We start from the raw sequence: 23,761 nt of genomic DNA, 5'->3' as shown, positions 1-23,761 counted from the left end.
ACAGGAGCATATATCCAATAGAGCTTCTCCAGAGTGAAAGCCCACCTCTTGTTAAAATAGGTCTTCTGTGAGATTGTGTTATTTCTGCTCCATTCAGAATAACTGCTATTTTTGCTAAGAGGGGCATGATTCCACTCCCAGGAAAACTGGTGTAAATCATGAGTACTTCCAATGGAGCCTTGAAAAAATGGCTTCTTTCTATAAATGATGACTGAATTCATGCCTAAAGTAATCAAAAGAATGGGTGGGAGTCATTATTTTAACAAATAGTTTGGTTCCTGTTTTGATTAAATTAAGCAGTTATTGAATTAAGTGGAAGGCACCATCCTACATTTTTCCATATAAATTATGAGTTACACTGACTCAGAATTAAGAACGTGTCCCTTTCCATGAAACCCTGTACATATACAAACTAATTTGGAACTGGGAAAATCTTTCAATTATTTCACTACATTTTTAACAAAGCCCAATTCATATACTGGAACAACTGGGTCTAAATTTATAATTCTAAAGGAACATGAGCCAGCAGGATCCCAACCATTTAATATATAATGATTTTATTCAGTGATAAAAAGGTCACAAGTGAATTATGGTACATACACTTAAAGAACCCTACAAAGATAGTATTTGTTCAGTGGGGTTTTTGTGGCTCAGTTTCATACAGACATGATGCTTATTAGCAAAGATGCTTTTCATTATGAAGAATGGGCTAAGTCCTTTAAAAGACTTCTCAGTTATTGTAGAGCATCAAATCAGGCTTTCTTCACTTCTATACTCACAAATACAGTGAAACACCCAGGACCTAATAAGCTACTGGCAGATGCAGGGACAACTCCATTCAAGTACATGGGAATGTGCCTGTTTATCCAGCGGTTATTTTTCTGAAAATGAGAGATTACTACAAGACGTCTAATTCTGTGTTAATTCAAAATGTAACTTCCAGTAGTCACAGTAGTGCCATTCTCCACTTCAACAAATGCCTGTGGAAACATACATTGCTCTAGAATGAAAGATTTTCCCATGCTGGCTGGTGGCTCTGAACCAGAATCAAAATGGGTTGTTGAGAGAACACTGTCATTCTATATTCTGTGCTTCAAGCAAATACGTATTGCACTCAGATGGGCAGTTGCAGCTTGCACACTGAAATCAATGGCAGCCAAACATACATGGCTATGGGCAGAACTTGGTCCTTAAGATTGGCAAACATAGTAACTATGTTTTGGGGGTTTGAGGGGATAGATTATACATGTCACACATATTTCTGTTTCTTCATATCACTGAAAAGATCACTCATCTTCTAGCAATAATAAAACTTGTGAAGACTGGATTTTGAGTTTTGTGGTATTTCAGTGGTGGATTTTAAGAAAATTCAACAGGTCTTTACTGAACCCTGGACAAATACTAACCTCTACAGGCTCTCCATCTACTTGAACCTGTCCTGCTATTTCCATCATATCCAATGCCAGGTGGCAGATAGATCGTGCATGATGAATGCATGGCTCTGGTAGACCACTCACTGTCATATACTTGTCTCCAACTGTCTCCACCTATCAAAATATGTTTGGCAATTATGCTTCAGAAAGTTAGAGCTACTGTAGTGTTTCTTTTAAGATTGCTAGACACTTCAAATACTTTCCCCTTCATCTTTTTCCATATTCCTAACACAGTCTTGGAGATTCATGTATACAACTTCTTAAAATTAGTTGGAGAGCTCACTACCTATTGATTAGCAGCTTATTCTACCTTTATTTACCAAAAGTACTTATTTTAATGATTGCATGCATTTATTTCAATGTGCAGAGTTCCAAATAAGAGTTCTTCACTCTGTATATTGTCAAAACTAGCAGTGGACATGTTCTTTTCTTCACTGCAGACTAAATCCACATCAGAGTTGTGAAAACATGTAAAGTCAATGGACTGAACTGAGATTATATTTATTTTATGACACTACCTTATAGCAACACAGTAGCAATGCCCTAAAATCTCAAGTTTACCTTATAAACAAATGGATTCCTTCGTGAATCAGTCAGAATATCAAATCTTGTGTAAAGGTCATTTAAAAGATTAACAATTTTCATGGCTCCCTCTCCAGAGGCATGTTTACTGCAGAATGCATTGAATCCAACTATGCCACTGAAGAGAATGGTCACATTATCATACCGCTTAGCTGGCACAGGACGCTTGTGTCTTAGTTCATTTGCAACAGATGGTGGAAGGACAGAATACAGCAATCTAAACAGGTAAAATAAGTAAGGGATATGAGAGAAAGAGAGAGAGAGAGAGAATAAATGTATTATTCAAATATGACCCTGAGGGGTTACTATACATTAATAATTTTCAACAGTTAAGTGATATACAAGGCTTATACTGGAGTCTATACCTTAAACACCAGGCTCTGATATACATCAGTGTGGTTCATATGGTTAAGGCAATTGCATTACAAACACACATGCTAATAGGTCAAAGCCACCACTTAACTACTAAGAAATATATTGATAATTCCTTGGACATAATCTGTTAAAGATACCTGGTACTACTTTTTCTTATTCCGAAAGTATGTGGGCCAGATCCTCAGCTGGTGTAACGTGGATTTGTTCCACTGATTTCAATGGGTCTATACCAATTTACACAAGTGCAGTATCTCACTCTTAGGGTTTATTACATTTTTGCAACAAATTGAACAGTCCATATGACAAAAAGAAAACAGTGTACATTGTACATCGCAATGCAAATTAAAAACTAAATCATACACATAGGCCCATATTCCACCCTCATGTTTACCCTTTTTCAGCTTTTCATCTGCCACTGTACAGAACTCAAACTCAGGAATTTGCCAAAGCGGTAACAATTCAGGGCTTAGCAAAAAAAATCTGGTGGTAACTCAGAAAAAATTATACTACTTTGCAATCTAAAATTATGCACTTTAAAGTTCTGGCAGATCTCATTGGTTATACAGCCTACAATAAACATTACAGGCTAAGAGAGACATAAAAGCTAAGAAGAAAGGAATAAACAGGATGAGAAAGATGAGGAAGAGAGATAAGAATAATGGATGGATGCATTTCCCCAAAGAAAAATAGATGGAATTTTCTAAAATTACTTTATTCTAAATACATCAAAGTGTTCAGTCTCAATTACTGGAATTACTTAAACTGGCTTAACACATCCCTGATCTCCCTACGCAATTCTAAACTCTCTTGCATCTGATGGGTATGATTGTGGTACCTTCTGCATGTGCAGAAAAAGGGAGGGAAAGAGAGTGCAAGGTGTTTTTCCTCCCTTTATGCAATGTCACACAAGAAATCATATGTTTTGGTCCTTGCCATCACCAAGTACAAGGAATGAGGCAGAGTGCTGGTGTCAGGGACAGCAAATTCAAAAGAGATTTCACTGGAATGACTTACATGAGCAAGGGCTACTTTCATAAGTAAAGGTTGGATGGCTGAGTCCTATTTCTATGCTAAGTTTCAAACTTCTGACATTTTTGCTGTAAGTCTGTTCTGAAAATCATGGGCAGAATTGTTTTGCAATCTGATGGTACTAACATCTCTCAGACTTAAGTGAGTTTTCAAGTAAGCAAAGATTGCAGGACTGGACCCAAAGTCCCTACTGAAGAGTATGTGCTTTTCTAGGTTTTGGTGAGGAAGGGACTAATATATAAATACACGTTAGCAGCAACAGAAAAATCACCTCTGAGCATGTCCAAAATGCATCCACTTAAATATTATTAAAGCCTTTTGCGATATCACTGCACATTTTCTCTCATTACATTTTTAAGTATTGGGGCTGATGTTCTCAGACTGCTGCTCAGAGAGATCCCACTCCTGCAATCAGCCCTGTGCAGGTGGCCTCCTCTTCCTGCATGAAGTCCCACTAGCCACAGTGGGTCTATGTGTGAGGACTCACAGGATCCGACTCAAGTTTGGGTCAGGGAGATTTTAAATGCCTCACAAACTCAAATTGCATAAGCCTCCATAAAACAAACCATACCAAAACAAAGAACTGTACTGATACTGTAGAGAGGAGACAATCCCTGGCATGAAGAAAATGTTGAAGTTTTTACCGGATTCCACAATATACTGGAAATTTTAAACTTTCATTTAAAAAAGTTGATCTTACACTGATGTACTGTAGCCCCTGCTAACCAAGTCTTGTAGAAAAATGTGTCCAGCTAAAGAAGAGAAGCAGCAAAGTAGGAACATACCACTCACACTCTGTTCACCTCAATGAGATGTGAAAGTCAAAGCCTAATTGGGACAATTTAAATGCTAACATTTTAAAAGAGATACATGTTTCCTTTGTTTTAAAAAAAAAAAGACTCAAATTGCATGCAGAAATGGTTCGGACAAAGTTAAAAATTAGAAATGCAAAAGCTACACTTCTAACAGCACAAGTTATACATTACACAAATACAGCATTTTCAGTCCCTAGTTTCCCACTTTAATGTGCATCTTGAAACTATTATCGCTAGGTATGTCTTTAATGTAATATTGTATACAGATGCCAAAAAAACATAGGATTTGCAACATGGCTCAATGAATACTGTCACCAGAATCCTAACTTTTAGATTTTCTGTGCAACCTTTCTGTTGCATTAAATATAGTTATGGACTATATTCTGGTATGTGTTGAGCAATAATTGATGCTGCCTTTCCTACTGGGTGCCAAACAGGTTACTGTTCACTGATGGTAAAAGTGTTTTTACAAGTCAAACAAAACAAATAAAAAGTAGGGTTTTTTTAAAGCTTCCTTTGTTTTTCAGTTCCTCAACTCATCATTTCCTTGCCACTCATTTGCAGTGACAGCCACCACTCTACAGGATAAGCAATAGGACAACAGACTTGACAGCAGGACATTGTCAACATCCCTATTAGGTACTGACAGACCTGGAGAAACTTTGCTACTACAACACTGGTGAGTATTTTTCAAATAGGGACATTTGACTACTAGTCAAATCCAGCTTGACTCAGAGCGAGCTACTTAATTTACCAGTAACTAGTCTTCTCTCTAGTTCTGTCTAGAGATCATTATGTAATAGAAATAATTTGCACGTTCAATGTACTGTGCACTAGTGCACCTCTCACAAGGCATAGAAAAACCAATTCATAGAATCATACCATAGCAGGACTTTAAATAGTCTTTTATTTTTGGCTGCCTCTAGACTGTAATACAGTTTTCAACTAAGGAAATCAAATTCTGTGTAGCCTGATTGTGTTTTCTGTCATTTTCAAATTTAAATTTTCATAATTAAATGTTACATATGGTAGATCAATAATTACTTAATATTTTATTATTTCTCTCAATGTTATTTCAAATGGCCTGATCCCTATGAATTATCTTCTTTATTTACAGGGAACATAGTACATTATACAGTGATTTCTGTATCATTGGCATGTTGTCACTAGCTCTGCCTAACACAGCCTCAGTAAGATGTTCTCCTGGAACACTGCTCTCTTAGGTCATTTCTAAAGCTATGGGGACTGTTGCTTCACTTTAGTTTTTAGCGTTTTACAGCAAAGAAGGAAAGGAGTCTTTCAGTTTTCTATGCATGTGGTATTCTATACTGCAGCTAATGTTTGAGAACCTTCAGACTATACAATATTATAAAGAGAAAAGTTTGTGCTCTCTTGGCTCCACAATTACCAGCCGTTTTTGTCCCAGTCTAAAACTGGGAATTAACTCTTACGTGTCTGTCTTTTTCTTCTCATCTTCCAGTGCTCTTAGTGTGTGCTGAAGTCTATCTGTGAGGATCTCCAGTTCTTGAGTCAGCTTGTATTCCTCTCTGAACTGCTCTCCCAAAAGGACTAGGTCACGGGTAGCATCATGCAACGGAATGTCACTCAGATATAACCCTCTTCTGGTTAAATCATCCAAGTTCATCACACTGTTATATCGAGAAATGTATTTCATTATAAAATGAAATGGACATTAAAGTAAACTTGCCTAAGAGATCCTTTAAAATATTGATTAGTAGCAGGGATTGGGGTTAAATGGGTAAATAGTGAGTTAATACTTTTAATTAACGATTGGGAGTATGGTAAAACAAGTAGCTTCCACCAACTACCTTGTAACTGTATGCATTAATCCATGTCTTCATTGTACATGTGCATACAGAGCTCTGATTGATGCATTTTATAAATGTCTAAAATACCGCCCCCCCCCCCCCATAATAGCAATGCTATTATAACCTACTGGTCAGTGTATGTTACCAGTCTATCACCTGTGCCCACTCCACAAATGATAGGACTGTGTTATCTCACTGCTACAAGACTGATCCTTTAGCAAAACTATAAAGGTTTATGCTTTTAGCTCTGAAGGTCCTCAGTTCAATCCCTCATCACAATCAAGATGACAGTTGTCATGCTATGACATGAGTCCATTACATAATTTATTTTCCAAATTAATTTTCCAGCTGATTCTTAAATATCACTCCATCTCACTGTGAAAACTGCATTGAAACTACTATTTGAGCACATCGGCAGACGAGAAAGTTGATTCCTAGTTCTTAGGGTTATGAAATTCATAAACCAAATGTCATGACTTATTAAAAACCACTCAGTTAATGGGGTGTGCTGCTTAGAAAAAGGAGGGATAATATGTCCCAATGTTTGTAATGAATGATTTTATAAATGCACCACATTTTGTTCTCTACATGCAACTCCCTTATATCACTAGGCTTGCACCACTATAACTTAGAACAGAATCTGGTCCAGTGAGTTTTTGTAGTCATCCACACATTTAGAGACACTCTTGCAATTTGGTGGCTATTCCACATTGTCAAATGGAGTACTTTTATTGCTTAAAGTACCTTGGAGAACAAAGAAAGAGAATGCTGTCTGCTTCAGGTAAGTAGATCATTTGACCTTTGAGACGTAAGCAGCTGATTTCCGTGCCAGTTAGTTCACCTTCACACTCTAACTTTTCTACATCCAACAATCCTTCCTTGTAATGAAAAAGTGATAATTAAATAATAATGATTCCTGTGTTACTTCACCAAACACACGTGCATATACACATGCAAACAGACACAAGTAAACCTTCACTAGAGGAAAGATCAGGATGTCTGGAATCTATCCATGAAGCACAGACTACACTGAAGACCAAATGAACAGGTTTCTTGAACATGCCAAACTATAGTATTTTTAACTTTTCTAAGGTTTCCTATCTCAATTACTTTAGTGTCTTTCTTTGCCTGCACAACCACTACTTCCCAGTTTCTTCTGATTTCTTCAAAACAGTTTGATATTTAGCTTGTGCTCTTTCTTTTGTCTGCATTATGTTTTTGTTGACACTGAAGACTGCATGCATGCACTTTCAAACAGTAGACTGACAAAAACAGACTCCAGTGCAAAACTGCAGAACTGGAATTAATTTGCAAACTGGACCCCATCAAATTAGGCCTAAATAAAGACTGGGAGTGGTTGGGTCATTACAAAACCTAAATCTAATTTCTCCCATACTAATTTCCCCCTACTAACACTTTCTTGTCTTCTGTTTAAAATGGGCCACTCTCATTACCACTACAAAAGTTATTTTTCCTCCTTTTGTATTCTACTGTTAACTGAATTGTCTCATTAGACTGACCTCACACTTGGTAAGGCAACTGCCATATTTTCATGTATTTATACCTGCTCCTGCATTTTCCACTCCATGCATCTGATGAAGTGGGTTCTAGCCCACGAAAGCTTATGCCCAAATACATTTGTTAGTCTCTAAGGTGCCACAAGGACTTCTTGTTGGTTTTGCTGTTATACAGTTACTCCTATTGGAAGGCTGAAGTTCTGTAATGTCATTTATTGCACAGGATCATTGTTTGTAAAGAAGGTATCATAGGTGCAAAAGTACGTACCTCCCTGTATCTGCACCTATAGCCCAACCTAACAACCACATAAGAATTCAGGCATCTGGCATTTTCTTGGCCAAAGACACAGAATGGGCTCAGGGCTTACTACTGTGCAAAAGATTTTTGCTGAGGGCCTCTGAGTTTTCTCTTATCTGTGTAAAATGTACTTACTTATTCAAAAGCCAGATGAAAGTTATTTGGTTACCTTGCTCCTCAATACAAAGACAGTGTTGATATGTGAGAGGATCCCATGAAAGCTAATATCAATATGAGGCCGAACCAAGGAAAAAACTGACAATAGATTGCAGTATCCTGGCTGAAGCTAAAACATAAACAAGACAAACAAAGCTCATTTTCTAAGGAAATAAAGGATTTTTCTACAACCAGAAAATATTCACATGGTGATTGTATTTCTTTCACTTCATATGCAATGCAAGGTGGAAGAGAATAGAGACAGAGAATGCAGGTGTACATTTTTTACATAAAATATGAGACTAAACTATGGTTTTCAAGTCAAGGCTGTGGTGCCTATGTATTTTGAAGTACAATTCTATTCTGGAAAGTGACTCTGCAAAAATAGCACTGCACCATATTGTGTTTGAGGTCTCTCAACATTCCTTCACTTTACAAGTAAAAAGCTGTTTTTTCCAACTGCCCTCCCTAACAAATTCACCTTAGGGTCAAAAAGTCAAGTTGTGTTTTCTCACCTATTATCTCCTGTAATAAAGATTCTGCTGGCCATATTCAGTAGGTCACTAGTTACATGTGTTCAGTGAACCACCCTGAACTCATCTGAAAAGCCACTGACCTCTCTTCTTTCCAACTCCTCCTCAAGAGCCATTTCTAGGAAATCACCAAATCACAATGGTGAGGTAAAAGGTCAGTAAAATTAACTATATTGTAAAAATATTTAAATGATTCAGAACCATCAAGATATGCACAGTGCCTATGTCACTGCATGATCTGATTAACACTATCCTCACCATACCTCTCCCCCTTCCCTTATATTGTTTACTACACTCCCTAGCTCCATCTTGTCTTAAATTAGATTGTCCGTTTTTCAGGGCAGGAACCACATTATCCTATGAGTTTACACAGTACATAGTATAACAGGGCCCCCAATTCTAAGTGAGAACAACTGTGTTCAGTGGGGTTTCATAGGCATATATTGAGGTCAGAAATCAGCCCTTAGAAATTGGTAATTAGAACTTAGTTAACACTGAGGTTGCTGATGTAAAAGAGCATTCAGCACCTTTGTCATACTGCAGCGATGTTAGCTCTACAATGTTAATAAGCCTGAAAAATAATAAAATATTTTTTGTTGTTAAAGTAAGACCCCCTGAATACACGGAGGCCAGACTTGTTCTGGAAGAAGGTGCTATTTTTACATAGTCCATTTTCAATGTCCAACTGCATTTTAAGGTAGGAATTATACACTGTACTGTAATGTAGAAAGACAATTGCAAATCTTCACAATTAACCCTTGCAGATCATATCACAATATACCATAAATAAATAAGAAATTATAACAGCACTTGAGTGTTGTTATTAAAATAGTATCTAAAACACTTGTTACAGCTGTTCACATAAGACAACAGTCTGACCTGTGGAAGGACTCTGTATATAGCATTGCCACACTGCGTTACCACCAGATCTCTGTCAAATATTATGTGGAAAGGAAAAGCCTTGCAAAAAGTGTAAGGACTGATGCGGGACTCTTGGGTCCCATTCTCTTCAAATCTGTCAAGGTCTTCATAAAAATCCTCTTCCTTAGACTCCTTCTCTTCAATTAAAAATTGTGTGTGGTCACACTCTTCATTTCTCTGTTGAATAACCTGGCAAAAGAAGAAAAAGATTGAAGGTAGCAATAAACACTATCACATGTTAAAAATTGGAATTCTGTTGCAAAGACAAGAACACATTTAGAGAAAATAGATACACAAATATCAAAATAATGAGTTCCAGTTCTTGCAAAAATGCAGTATTCCCACAGAAATCTCCAGTTCTAAAAAGTCTCTACAAATCAAGGGAGGAAAAGCATTTCTTTATTCAAACACAGTTGCTCATGGCACTAATTGAAGACCATACAAATATAAACTGTAAATTCTAAATTAAATAGCTATGTATACACCAATTCCAGATCCTGGAAATATGGAGCTACACTCAGCCTTGAATTATGCTTGGTTCTGCTGGTATAGCCCAGAACACAGGACCTCGTGAGGAAAGTGCCCCTGGAAGTTTTTGCATTGCCCAAGCCACCTACATCTTTATTTCTATGGGGAGCCTGCACCTGGTCAATGGATTCCCAAAAGTAGGCAGTGCTGGCTGGGGAGAGAGACCATGGCATGGCTAGTCTAAGGATGGGCTCATGCAGCACTTGGCTTCAGGAGATTTCACTCCTGGGGCTCTTATACAGTATGAAACTGCCCTACCCTGAACTTCTAAGAAAAAGCAGCAATGCAACCAGCCACCTATCTGCCCCAAGGGTGAAAGAATTCCTTCTTGTTGGAGCAAGCCCAAGCTCAAGAAGGGGCAATTAGCACCTACTTGCACCAGTGAAGGTGGATCATGTCTATGATGTCTGCAGAACACAGATACAATAGTAAATAGCTGGTTTATAACAAAGAAATAATCCCTCATTACTCCTCACTTTGTAGAAATAAACTAAAGAAAAGCACAAGGCTACTCCCATTTGTAACTCAATATCTGTTATTACAGAGTGAGGCTTTAGCAAACCAAAGTATACACAAGTGTGACCCTTTAGCAAACTATACACTATTCTCTTTTTTAACAAATTGTTATGACGTGTTAGAATGTGTTTATTGATGCAGATACAGAAGTGAAATGAGGACAGACAGATGCATGGAATTAAGCAGCCGGCCACAACTTTTATTAAACTTTAACATAGGGTAGGGGCGCTTCCTGCCCATCATCCATACTCTTTAATACCAGACATTTAATTGGTTCCAGTGCAGAGGTTACAGGGCTCCTTACCATACAACCCATAACCGAGGGTGACTCTCCCTAGCTTACCCTTGGGACTCAGCTCTCTCTGAGTCCTAGTACTCTCCCTGCACTCAGGGCCACGGTGCAGCAGAGTGGGGACTTCAGCTCGGGAGAGCCACAAGGTCTCACCCTATCCCATGATCGCTAGGCCCATTGCCAAGTCTTTTATCTTTGGGAACTGTACATTCTCCTAACTGCACTGGAAATAAGTTGCAATGAATAAACTCCTCCCCAGTACCTCAGCTAGGTACTATGTGCACTCCTATTTAACCCTCTGTGGCTTGAAGGTGTGGCAAGGAAGGAAAAAAAAACCCACCTAAACAAAAAAAAAAATCCCTCCCTGGTCCTCTACCAATGGCCCATGGGAGAAAAATTTCTTCATGGCCCCCAAACAGGCATTTGTCTATACCCACAGCATCTGTCAGGTTGGATTCCCATTCCTAGTTCTGGTGAATTGAGTTTGACTGCTGGAACTGAGTTAAAAGAGGTTCCACATGGCTTCCACACTGGGTTAAATCCTGGGAGATGGGGAATGCTGTCCAGTCAGCACCTCTCTCCGGCACCTCTCTCTGTCCAATCAGCTGGCCTAGAGACTCCTGGGGTGAGAAGCTACATACTGTCCTTAGTGAGCACCTCCCTCCTTTGTTGCTGGGACAGTCCCCCTTCACTGCCAAGATCATCAAGTTCCCCACCCGTTGAGGCAGGGGAGTGGCATTTTTCACATATCCAGGTTGCTCCATTGATTATTAAGACTAGTCTTTAACTTTTGCATGTCTGCTCAGAGCTGGGCAAATATCTAATGTGTTACTGATCACAACAAAGGAAAAAAAATTAGGCAATCTTCCAGCTGTTTCAATGGGCATGACTGTGTGCAAACTAAGGACCCTGAATTTGCAATCATTACTCATGAAAGCAATACAGGTTACAGGATCAGGCCCTATAGTTAAAACTAAAAGCATCTTCTCCAAACCACAGCAGTTAATGTATAATATTTAAAAACCAGCATCATTTCATATGTTCTATTGGTTTAATCTCATATTACTATCTTGAACACATCATCTTACTTTACTCTAACAATCCTACTCAAAGTTCCTTGAAATAATGAAATTAATAGGGCTAACTTTGTTTACTAGGAGAGTCATATATCATGGTATAATTAAAGATGATGCATAATGAAATATCATAATTTATCAAGTGTGTACAAATTTATCAGATTAATTAGATTTAATGGATGGAACAGAATAATTTTGTTTATGCAGTATTGTTTAGCAGCAACATATTGGAACATATTAGGTTCAGTTCTGTCCTCACTTCAGGCCTAATCCAAGGTTTACTGATATAAGTGAGACTTTCCACAGACTTTCCATAGACTTCAGTGAACTTCGTTTCAGCCCCTTATACCCTGAGAAATCCTATAGATTTCAATGGGATGTAAATCAGGGCAGAGAAGGCATTCCTATTCAAGTGTTCAGAAAATCCAGCTAACTATCCAAAAACATGGATTCAAGAATGTCTTGAATATCCTTTTTTTTTTATTCCAGACCAAAAGTCTCATAACAGACAAGATCAAAACACAGAGGTGGGGAGATATATCCTAGAGTTGTTCTAAAACGTTTCCAAAAATATATGGGCACAAATTATTATGCACAAAGAAATGTAATCTCTAAAATATGTGGCTATTAAGAGGTCTTTTCCCCTCTGTGAATGGTTGTAACTCATGTGTTAGCAGTAATATGCACATAGGGAGAGATGTTACCAAAGTTTGGTTCCCATTTTTGCAAGGGGAAACAATATAACAATACTTTGTGCTTCTATGGCATCAGGAGGTCAGGATCTCAAAATGCTTTACAGACATCAGATAATTAAGCTCCAAAATATCTTTGAAAGCACTGATATAACTACAGTCTCCATTTTATACAGAGGAAAGCTGACTGTCACAGTGACAGAGTGTAGCAGTCCTTCGGACTCCCAGTGTTGTGCATTAAACACAGGCCCATCCTTCTTCTTTGCAGTCCAGTAAAATATGCTATTAACTCCCCTTGTCTATCTTCTTGTCTATCAGCCTGATGCTGTTCTCTATGTGCATTATCAAAGTGTAACTCCAGCACCACAGTGGAAGGTGTTGCAGTGAGTAGTCGCAGTTGGAGAGCCAAGAGTATATATGCGGGGTCGGAAATTACTTGTGGCCACATGAAGGAAAAAAAAAATCAGTGCATTTGTCCAAGCACCAGTGTGGCTTAGACCTGTATTTCTTGTGAATACAAAGCTAAAGTGACCCCATCCCTTCATCTTCCAAGAGACCATTACCCTATATTTGAGAGAAGGAATGAGGTTGTAGTCATACTGTAGTTAGATAGTACTGGTGGTTTTGAAGGGAAGGGAGGCTCTCTTGCCAATAAAATGTTTTGTTTTGTTTTTTGTCAATAGGGACAACTGGGCCTCTAGAAATTAACAGTTTAACCTCTTCCAAAATCCATGGATGTATCGCCATTATTAAACTAGGCCTTCCAGATGATCATTTCCATCAGTGACTTTTGTGGGATTAAAGACCAGAGTCAATAGGACTTAGGCTTCTAAGTGTCTAAGTCGTTTCTAAAACTGAGACAGGCTCCTAAGTCACTTAGGCACTTCTGAAACTTTTACCCTGTCCACTCAAAGACAGGAAGTAAAAGAACTTGCCTCCTTTCTCATAGGCTGCTTAGAGTATGACACCAAATTTGGTGAAGTGATGTAATCTAGAACACACATGAAAATGCCTCAAATAAAGAGCATAAATGCTTAGAGAACATGAACTAGGCAAAAAGAAAATAAATTAAAATGGAAAAATAATATGGAACATAATCTTTGTACCCTTTTTCTGTTTCTTTGGATTACTGGATGTTGCCCTGAGCTATTAGCCATCTGGACTATATGCAAATTAACACTGGGCTGATCAGCACCAGGATGACAGACTTCCAGGGAAAACGTGAATGGTGCTAGTGAGTCAATAGGTGGCACTCCTGAGTCAGTACTGAATCAGTGTTCCAATGTGGTAATAAAGGATGCACCTGCTATTATAGCTGCAATCTTTCACATAAGGAAGATTTAAAAAAAGAGAGAGAGAAAGGTCTTTAACACTTATTGCCATTAAGGATTCCATGGCACTTTGTGCAAGGATAGGTGTCTTTCCTCTGGTATCCTGGCCAAACAGTAAGCTGGATTTACATTTTACCAATGCAAAATTATCTCTGCAGTTTCAACTAGACATGCTAACCTTCTTCATTTCTTGGCCCAGATCCTGGGTTGTGCTGTGACCAGTTTGTGGTATTCTGGTGGTGCAAAGCAGCCCTAAAATTATCAGACACAGTCATTGGAGGATCCTACCAGTCTAGAGAGATGTGAGTTGGTACAGTGGCTCCTATGTCATTCTCCTTCTCTGTGGCCAGTACAGGGGTGTGGCCAGGGCAAAGGCAGGTGAGGGCAGTATATGACCTTGAAGGTATTGGGTTAACATGGGGGGTAATGAAGAGATTTTTCAGTATGCAAAACCTCTGCGGAAAGCATGAATGTATAAAAAAATATTGTTTTCCATTATATCATACAGCTCTTTCAGTTTTATGAATGACATCAACTTTCAATCAGAACATACAAGGAAACATTACCTTCATGTCTATTTCTGTACCATGGATCTGCTGAGCTACTGTTTTGATGATTCCAATGACAATATCTTGGAGTCCTTCTCTCTCTGAATAATAATGCAGAATGAGTCCTTTCCCTTTTTCTGCATCAGTACACCTAAAGGAAGGGGCACGCATACCCGGATAAATAGTAGCAAGATGGTCATGCAGCGCATCCAAGTTCTACAGGGATAATTAAAAACACACAAACACATCAGAATAGAATTCATGCATGTTGCAAATCGTCTATTTGAGAATACAAGTAATTTAAGTAGCTGTTTTAAAAACCTAAGCTACATATTGTATATATAAGTTATTGATTTGGTACATTTCCTGGGTAGTCTGGCCCCACTCTGTCCACAATTGCCACATTCACTTGTGGGTTTGGGTCAGCCAGTTCCAGATCCGCTTTGCAAGGCTTCCAGGCACGTTGCCCTGCTGTCTTGCCACTCCAGGAGCGGTGAGGGGGACCACTGCTGGGGGTCCACACACCTGACAATGAGTCTGGCCGATGACTGGCACTGAAAATAACACCAGTAAAAGTCATTTGAGAGAGAAAGAGCGAATTCCTGGACTGTACTATTTTTGCACAATAGATGGAAACATTTTTATTTTCATGGCAGGGTTAGTTTTCCAAATGGATGTGGGAGTGGCTAGGATATCCCCTTCCCTCTCTTACCTACCCATCTTTATCTCTTCCTTCCTTCCAAAAACTCTGCTGCTTGTAATCTATCTTTTAAAGAGCAGCTGTAACCAAATAGCCTACAGCTGGTAAGCCAGGTGTTTCTATATTGATTTAGGAGTCTAACTTTAGGCACTTGCATGTGAAAAAAAACAACAGCCTTTCTTACTGTTTTAAATTAAACATTAAGCTAGTAATGCCGTTTCAAGCATTAACACAAGTTTATAAGCTCTGCCAGAACCTGACAAGTGTTTTCAAAGTTTCCAGTTGGATAGCTAACATCTTTAAAATTAACCTACCACATTTCCTAAAAATCCTCAGTCACATGATCTCACTGAGAACAAGTGAATGAACCCAAAATAGAGTTTCTAGATCAGGTCATAGCTGAAACAAACCATTTTTAAAAAGTGAGACCTTTTAAAAAAACAAAAAAACTCCACTTTTTCAAACTCTCCATATGTCCCAGACATGTCTGATTAATCTCAAACTTTGGCAAAAGTAAATTCTTCTCTGGATAGGAAATATGATTGAGAAACTGGAAAGCATATTTTATGAGGTGGTTAGATGGGAAAGTAGGATCAGAATCAGACATAGAATATTATGCCAGCTACAACCTTAACTAGGGAGTCATTACAATGAGTTCATTTTATTATTAGCAGTGTAATGGCTTAGATAGAAGGACAATCAGACTGGCTGAATAGTGTCACAACCCAGGTAATCATCTATCAATACATTTGTCAAGATTATTTACCCTCTTCACTAACCGGATCCTTAGCATGACACCACATCCCAACCACCCCACCCCGTTCAGCACTTTGTAACACTGGGAATTGTTTTGTGATTTTTGCCAGGTCAGGGAGAGGTACAATGAAGATGTTTTAAATGTGCAGGTTGGATCATCTCCCTTTTCTTAACATCTGTAGATCTTCAAAGTTGTGAAGGTGGCGTGAACAGCTGCTACTTTTCTTGGGAGGCCTCCAAAGGAAATGAGTCTCTTAGAAATGAATTCCTTGGGATGCATGCATCCTGGAACATCCTCCTTCACTTTTTTCAGTTTGTTATAAATTTATATTTTTATTGAATTGATGTATCACTACATCAAATTAAAACTTAAGATGCAAAAATCTGTGAGCTCAACAAAGTCCAGCCGTTAGTGGGAATACAAGGGAGAAGAAGATACATGGATTCAGCCCCTTGCAGATCTTTGCAGAAACCAGGAACATTCCTCTTGGGAAGTGGAGACCAGGTCTGTAGTGGTTTGAAAGAGTGTGAGTGAGAGCAGAGCCAGACAGATAGCCAGGTGCACAGAGGGGAAGTACACTGTCTGAAAGGGTGCTAAGCTGCTGTTCCAGTATGTGCTTCCTAGGAGCAGCTTCAGTATGTAGACCTTTTGGAAGATGTCTATTAAGAAGAGACTCAGAAAAGAAGAGTCATCCTCCTATACACAGAGTCATCCACACTTGAACAGTCTCAAAAGGAGTTTGAGTGCAATATTATGGAAAAAGGCATAAGATGTATGCCAAGTACTGCTTTTCTATAAAATATTAAACACCAAATTCCAATAACCTTACTCACAATTCACTCAGCCACTATTCCTGTTAAAATCAACATAATTCCTTTTCCTGATGCTCTTACACAACATGAGTAAGAGCATCAGAATCTATCCCTTAGAGATCTTTAACAGGGGGTCTTCCATTTTTTATTTAAACGTTGCAGTTCTTCTTGTGAATATTTCACGTATATTTTGTAAAGTTATGTTATATTTCGTCAGCCTTGCACATATCAATATACTGTTTGCATGGAGATCAATTCCTATGGGCTAGACAGTTGGTAATTTCACTATTATCTTGTCATCCTCTCCTCCAACACCATAGTCTTGTTTGCTGAATGTATTAGTGTCTCTCAGCATACGTTAAGCTTGTAAATTCTACGGGAGATGGGACACCTTTGTGTGTGTGTGTACGGTGCTTGGCACAATGGGACCTTGTAAATTTTGCATTGGTAGAGCTACCAAAACACTTACAGTAATAGGCCAGTTTCTGGCTACCAGGCTGCTGTAATTTATGTCAGGGCTAGGGGAGGCTAAAGCCTTTCAAATCAGAGAACTGTAATCAGATCTCTGATGATGCCTTTTTTCTCTGACAAATGGATCTCAGGGCAGGAGAGAATCTGGACCAACAATCATAATCAAAGTGGAAACCCACAGAAACTATTCAAGTATGATTGCCTTCCAAACTCACAGTAAAGCTGCTCGGGTGTTTATGTGCTATATTATGTATGTGGATACTTTCAGTGAAAAGAAATAAAATATAGATTTACTGTACTGTACTGCTTTTAAAATTAATTCAATAGACAACTAAACAATGCCCTGAAGGATCTGGTATTAACCACTACTTATCAGTCTGATTGATTTTCTTTAGGTAGTTTTTAACATAAAAGCACATTTGGGAGTTCTTAGGTTGCATCTCTCTTCACGCTGCCTCTCTGTGCCATATTCTCTTTTAATTTAACATGACTAGCAATTTTTTCAGGACCACGTTGTACAGCGAGGGAAAAATATTTTAATTTAAGTCTAAGTATTGCCCTTTTGTAGTTTCTTTAAATGTGCCTCTCCTTACATGGCTTTATATGTCTGTGCCTTTCCTATAAACAATCTCCTTTAAAACTGATTCCAAGGAACAGGAAATATAATAGTCAAGATTATTTTCACGGAGTTTAAAAACCAAAAACTTTTGATTGTTTGTTATATTGTGGGCTCGGTATAGATTGTAATTTAGATCTAAGTATTGGGATGGTCTTTTATTATGTGTTTCTACAGAGCTCAGCACAATGGACTCCCATCTGGATTGTAGCTTGTGAGCACTTTTGTTATACAAATAATAATTAGGGTCATATACTTGCATGACTTCTAAGAGCAGTAACAAATCATGGAGAACTGGAACTGAGCTTCGTAATTGCAGCTACATGTTGTCAGTGCAAATACTTAATATATTCTTCCTGTTTATATTTACAAAAGTGCAAACGGCCAATGTCATCTGTTCAAACTGGAACTCCAACAAATGACAGATGTTAAAGTTATAAGAATACAAATGTAATGTTACTATTGAGATTTTCCTGCATTACAATCTTATCTTCAATTTTCTCATCTGGTGAAGAATGGAAAGGGGAAGGAGAGCTTGCCCATTAGTCTGTTCCCAAGATGAGGAAGGAACAAGTCAGCTATGGATTTTTAATTTCGTCTGTTTCTACCCTATCAAATCTTGCTCTCCCAGGGAATGCAGACTGGCAGTATATTATGTTCTGCTGAAGGCTGCATATTCCTATAGGCCTGCGCTGGGTGTAGCTTGTATACTCAACTAGAGTACAAAATTATTGATGGAGGTTGTTCTGCAAATTAGAATAATGAACTGTTTGAAAAAGCGGTTTTGACAGCATCTCTCCATGGTGTAAATTGTATGTGGTGCCCTATGCTGGGAACGTACAGAGATCCAGTCAGGCTCCCAAGTGGCCAGGTTAAAGAGGTACTGCAAGTAATGGTTGGTATGCCAGGTTCTGGGGAGGTCCTGGTGTGATCTAGGTCTCAGTGAAGGCATCCAAATGTATGCATAAGCAACTGAATAACTATATTCAAAGAGCCTTTAAATCAGGAAGGAAAATAAACAACAAACTACGCATTACACTCTTTTCAGTTCTTTACTATGGAATAGACTTCCCAAAGGCACAGATGGCAGTTAGGTGCCCAACTTCCATTGAAAGTCAATTGTAATAATAAATTTATGCATTTGAAAATCTTCCCAATGTCTGAATCAGTTCATGTGCTTTAAACTTAGAGTATCTGTTTCTCACAGAGCTCTGTACATTCTGAATTTGAAATTCAAAACCTAAACTGTTTTCACATGAACAATTTCCTTGAAACCAAAAAAATCACTGTTTTACCCACACCTGGATCAGCTCCTCTAGAATTGACTAGGTTTCCTCCACACTAAAGATGCAAAATAGATTTTCATTTTTCAACAGAAATAGCAACATAAATTCACACTGTCCTGAGAGATTGGGGCAGCACAAAAGTAGTATAAAATCACCTTTGTTCTACCCATTCCTCAATACATGGACAAGGACTGACTCCCTTGGCTTGCAGATGAGCTGTGAGACAGAAGTAACAGCTTGTACTTCTCAAAGAAGCCAAGTATTGCACATATAGAAATAATCAGTATCTGCAGTATTTAGTCAGACAGGCCTCTGGAGGAGAAAGAGCCCATCAGTCACTAGACCAAATTTTCTGCTAGTGTCAATTGGTAAGTTGCACCCATTGACACCAGAAGCAAATTTGGTCCAACACGTCATTATACATCTATTGGGAAAGGAACAGTGTGCCATATCACAGAAAGAAAAACTATGTTAAAAGACTGTTACTTAGGTTGCAAAGTCAAGCAGTTGAAAATTAGGAAATGCCAGATTTATTGTTGCCTGTGCAACCTTAATTCTGCCCCCTGCTATCTCCGTTCTGTGCACTGAAGAGCCAAGGGGTCCTGTGCAAATTACTGTAAGTGATCATGCAATTAAAGACTATATCAAAAGGCATATTCAATAGGGGGTGTACTGCCAAAATTGTCCTGAGGAATGAAACTCTACATCAGGGAAAGAGAAAGAAAGCAATTTATGAAGGTCACCCACCAGGCCAGTGATAGAGATCCAAACAAAACCCAAGCTTCCTGACTTCCAGGCCAGTGCTCTGTCCACAAGGCCCAATTCTGCCTGTCCAGTGCTACTTTAAGTTGCTTGGCACAAAATTCTTACCTGCAAAAATTCTCTGACATTTGAGCCCAAGACACGTAGGATTGTGTCATAACCAGATTCTTGACAGAACACAAAAAACATCTTCCCAAACATCTGAAGGATTTCTCCAGCATTAAGATCTATTTAAAATATAGAAAACTTGATTTATTCAAGGCATGCATTGTTTGTACTTTGCTAGCAATTTTAGACTCCATTTTATGATACAATAATTATAATGTAACATGAGTTGTTTTGCATATTATATTTTCTATCTGCCGTCCAGAGAACATGCTCCAAAAGCAGTAGACTAGATCAATCCCACCACAGAAAAAAAAAAATCCAGGTAATTTTTCTATCCACTTTTCCTCCCTCCCACCAACTATTCCTCTACTCAGTAATAAGCAGTGGTTTCACCTCTAACTTCACAGAGCCCCAAAGATCAATGCAAGCCAGATCCATCTATGCAAAAACAGTGCATTCTTCCCCAGAAGCCATGGTCTTATGGGTTCAGTGGTTGGTTGCTGATTCACTCTCATTGCAGAGATAGAGTGCAAATAAGCTAATAAGGATAGGGATAATAGCACCTTTCTAATTCCAGCTCAGAGCTGCAGTAGCTGAAAGTCAATGCTATCCAGATTGATGACCTATGTGGAATGAGGTGTGCCCTTCACAAAAACATTGTCACATTGGTCACCGTTGTTAGTAATCTCAGCAGAAAAGCCAATGATTAAATGGACATGGAGACAACTATACTATCTAGAGGTCATCAGGTGGTTAAGGTACAGTACATTGGAGGGAGGGAGGAAGGAGGGGGGACTTGGTGGCATACTGCAGTGCACTGCCATTGCAGGTAATATTATATATGTCTTGTGCATAAAAAAGATTTTCACTTTCATGAACTAGCACTCTGACATATATCATAAGCATTACATTCATTATAATGAAATAGAAGGAAGAGACTGATTTTAAATAAACATGGAAGAGCAATAACTCTTTTTCTGAGACAGTCTTTTTTCTAATATAACCACACTTTCACTTACTCTGCGTTAAATCCCTCTGTTGCACATATTTGTGTCTTTATTAATCTTACATATAATTTACAAGCAAACTAATGCATTAAAGTTACAGGGAAAGTAGTGACCTCACTGCAGGAGGCCTGACCCATTAAAAGCATGTATAATTTCTAAAAGATAGCCATATTACTCACTAAGGACTTTGCTTGCTGCTGCAACCAGATCATATGTTTTGGAATCATCATAAATTATTCTGACTAGAAACTGTCCTTCTTCATCCAGTTGTGCCTCTTTCCTAAAAGAAAACAGAAGAAAAATACAGTCATCAAGAATTAAGACTTATGCACTGAATATATAAATCAATTATTTATAATCTGGAATATGTCTTTTAAATGAAATAAGTTTATTGGCTCCACCTTTGAGAAGTTAGTTAATGTTCAACATTTAAATTACACTAAGAAGAGATCTGTTCCATATTTCACTGTAATTAAGGCTTAGTACAAAACTTCTACTCCCACTCTTATCCTGAAAACCATAAATCACTGGGAGAAAAAAATCTCCTTTAACAATTAACAATCCCACAGAAGGAGTTATTCAGATAATAAAGACAGAGTCTAACATTTTAGAATGGGTTATTCTTAATAGCTAATAGACTGGAAAGCTGCAAGAAATAAGATAAAGAGAATAGACTTAGAGATAGGTTGTTCTGAACATTTTTTTTAATAGACACATTATTTCAGAGTTTGTACAGTGCCTAGCACAACTGGCTTCTAGGCACTACCGCAAAACAAATAATAAAGAAATAACAACAACAAATCTGTGCTGCTGTTTCATTCTGAGTGTGCTCATGAGACAATGCCACAAAAACTTAGGCAACATTTATTGTATTTATTTATTGCTATTTATAATGGAAAACACATTTATCTGAAAACTGCAGGCACCCCAAACAAAGCAAACTGGCAATTAATCCCAGCATGTCTGCATATCCCTAACAACTTTAAATAAATAAGACACACACTCTTTACTAATAAGTAAATCAAGACATCCCGCTATTATACAAAAATTTCAGCCCCCAGTAAGCCCTTCCCTCTCTAACAGCGTATCCACACTAGAAAAAAATATGTGCTCTAGCTAACATATGATAAAATCCCATTGAAGACAAGGCAGTTTATTCTTTTCACATGCGCGGGTCAAGATAAACACTGGAGGGAGTCTAAGGTTTACTTCAATCTGTTAACAGGTGTGAGAACTACAAATGCCTTGTCCTCACTGGGGTTTTATCAAGTGCGTTACCTAAAGCTCGGTAAAAAACACATTTTTTTTTCTAGTGAAGACAAGGCCCTAGGCAATTGCCAACCTTTCAAGCAGGGCTATTGTTGATGCACATGCCAGATGCACATTTCATACTGCTGCTAGGTTAAAAAAGATGAAAATAAAATGAAAAGGAAAGTAGGAGAGGACAACAGATCCTCCGTTTATTTCCACAAATACAACATCAATTGTTTCTTTCAGTTTTGAGCACTGAGTCAGCAGCTTCCCTGATAAGCATCCAGCTGTCTAACCTGACTGCTTCTTTTCTCTGGGCTGAAAGATAATAGGATTTTTCACTACAATAAATGTTGTTCTCCCTGTGGGGTCAACTGTGCCTTTTAGGCACAACCTTGTCTTAAGGGCAGTAGAGCTATAGCCGGCTCTCATGCTTCTCGGTGTTCTGCCCTCCCTGAGCTCCCCACTATGCCTGAGCAATCTGCACGGCTGCACTATCCTCACAGTAGTGCAGAGGGGTGAAATGGTCACGGTCCCACCACCGTTGGGCAACAAGCACCTTCATGAGAACAAAGAAGGAGCAGTCCTTGTGCTCCTTAAGCACTGGAAGAATTACAGTCTCTGGCCCTGACATGGGGCGTGGAAACCATGAGAAGGACTTCTTGCACTTTACCCCCTATGCACCTGTGAAAAGGGCCAGACATAATCTGGCTCCATATTAGCTCATCATCACTGGGCACTGCTTTCTTATGAGGTGGACATGTAATTGGGCACAGATAGTCTTCAGTTATTGAAGTTCTAGTGTGTTTCATCAGATGGCTTTGGTTTACATTTCCCATGTTTTGCATATGCCCCCCCTTCTTTTTTGAATACAGTTATTTTTACAGTGATTAATTCTCCTTATGTGGGCTTGCCTGTGGTGATTATTGAGAGAGACCAGTGTCGCTTGTAGGAATGGAGATAAAAGGGGTATTTATAAGTCTTTGTGTGCTTTAATTTATACACTAGATTATATTTCAATTCAGAAAACTAATATGATCTCTCAAGGTATTAAAATAATACCTTAAAGTGTGGCGGGTCACACATACTTCATTAAAAGGAAAAAATATTCTTCTGTCTATGCAGATCTAAGTGTTATACAGCACTTCAGAAAAACAAAGGGAAGCAAAAGTGATGAAAAAAATCCAGGGAAAGAATTGTTCAGGAAAAACCACAGAATTAGAAGAAAGCGTGAGGAAGAAAATAAGAACATAAGAACAGCAGTACTGGGTCAGACCAAAGGTCCATCTAGCCCAGTATCTGTCTACCGACAGTGGCCAATGCCAGGTGCCCCAGAGGGAGCGAACCTAATAGGCAATGATCAAGTGATCTCTCTCCTGCCATCCATCTCCATCCTCTGACAAACAGGCCAGGAACACCATTCCTTACCCATCCTGGCTAATAGCCATTAATAGACTTAACCACCTTGAATTTATCCAGTTCTCCTTTAAACATTGCTATATAGTCCTAGCCTTCACAAC

The 23,761-nt window shown here is 38.5% G+C and overlaps 1 protein-coding gene across 2 annotated transcripts in view; it reads right to left on the bottom strand.

Annotated features, from left to right (window-relative positions):
* Window positions 1-23,761, bottom strand: part of GUCY1B1 (guanylate cyclase 1 soluble subunit beta 1) — a 56,857-nt gene that overhangs the window by 5,536 nt on the left and 27,560 nt on the right. For both annotated transcript variants that reach the window (XM_032779129.2, XM_032779130.2), the window contains 9 exons: window positions 21,170-21,270; window positions 19,984-20,102; window positions 14,490-14,687; window positions 9,447-9,677; window positions 8,048-8,164; window positions 6,808-6,941; window positions 5,686-5,883; window positions 1,995-2,232; window positions 1,407-1,547 (listed from right to left, as the gene is read on the bottom strand). In XM_032779129.2, the coding sequence (XP_032635020.1) occupies window positions 1,407-1,547; window positions 1,995-2,232; window positions 5,686-5,883; window positions 6,808-6,941; window positions 8,048-8,164; window positions 9,447-9,677; window positions 14,490-14,687; window positions 19,984-20,102; window positions 21,170-21,270 (1,477 nt within the window). The remainder of the gene's footprint in view (window positions 1-1,406; window positions 1,548-1,994; window positions 2,233-5,685; window positions 5,884-6,807; window positions 6,942-8,047; window positions 8,165-9,446; window positions 9,678-14,489; window positions 14,688-19,983; window positions 20,103-21,169; window positions 21,271-23,761) is intronic.

This window comes from Chelonoidis abingdonii, chromosome 5, assembly GCF_003597395.2.
Source record: "Chelonoidis abingdonii isolate Lonesome George chromosome 5, CheloAbing_2.0, whole genome shotgun sequence".
Lineage (NCBI taxonomy): Eukaryota > Metazoa > Chordata > Testudines > Testudinidae > Chelonoidis > Chelonoidis abingdonii.
Note: the sequence above shows the minus strand (reverse complement) of the source record. Positions and strands in the feature narration are given on the sequence as shown.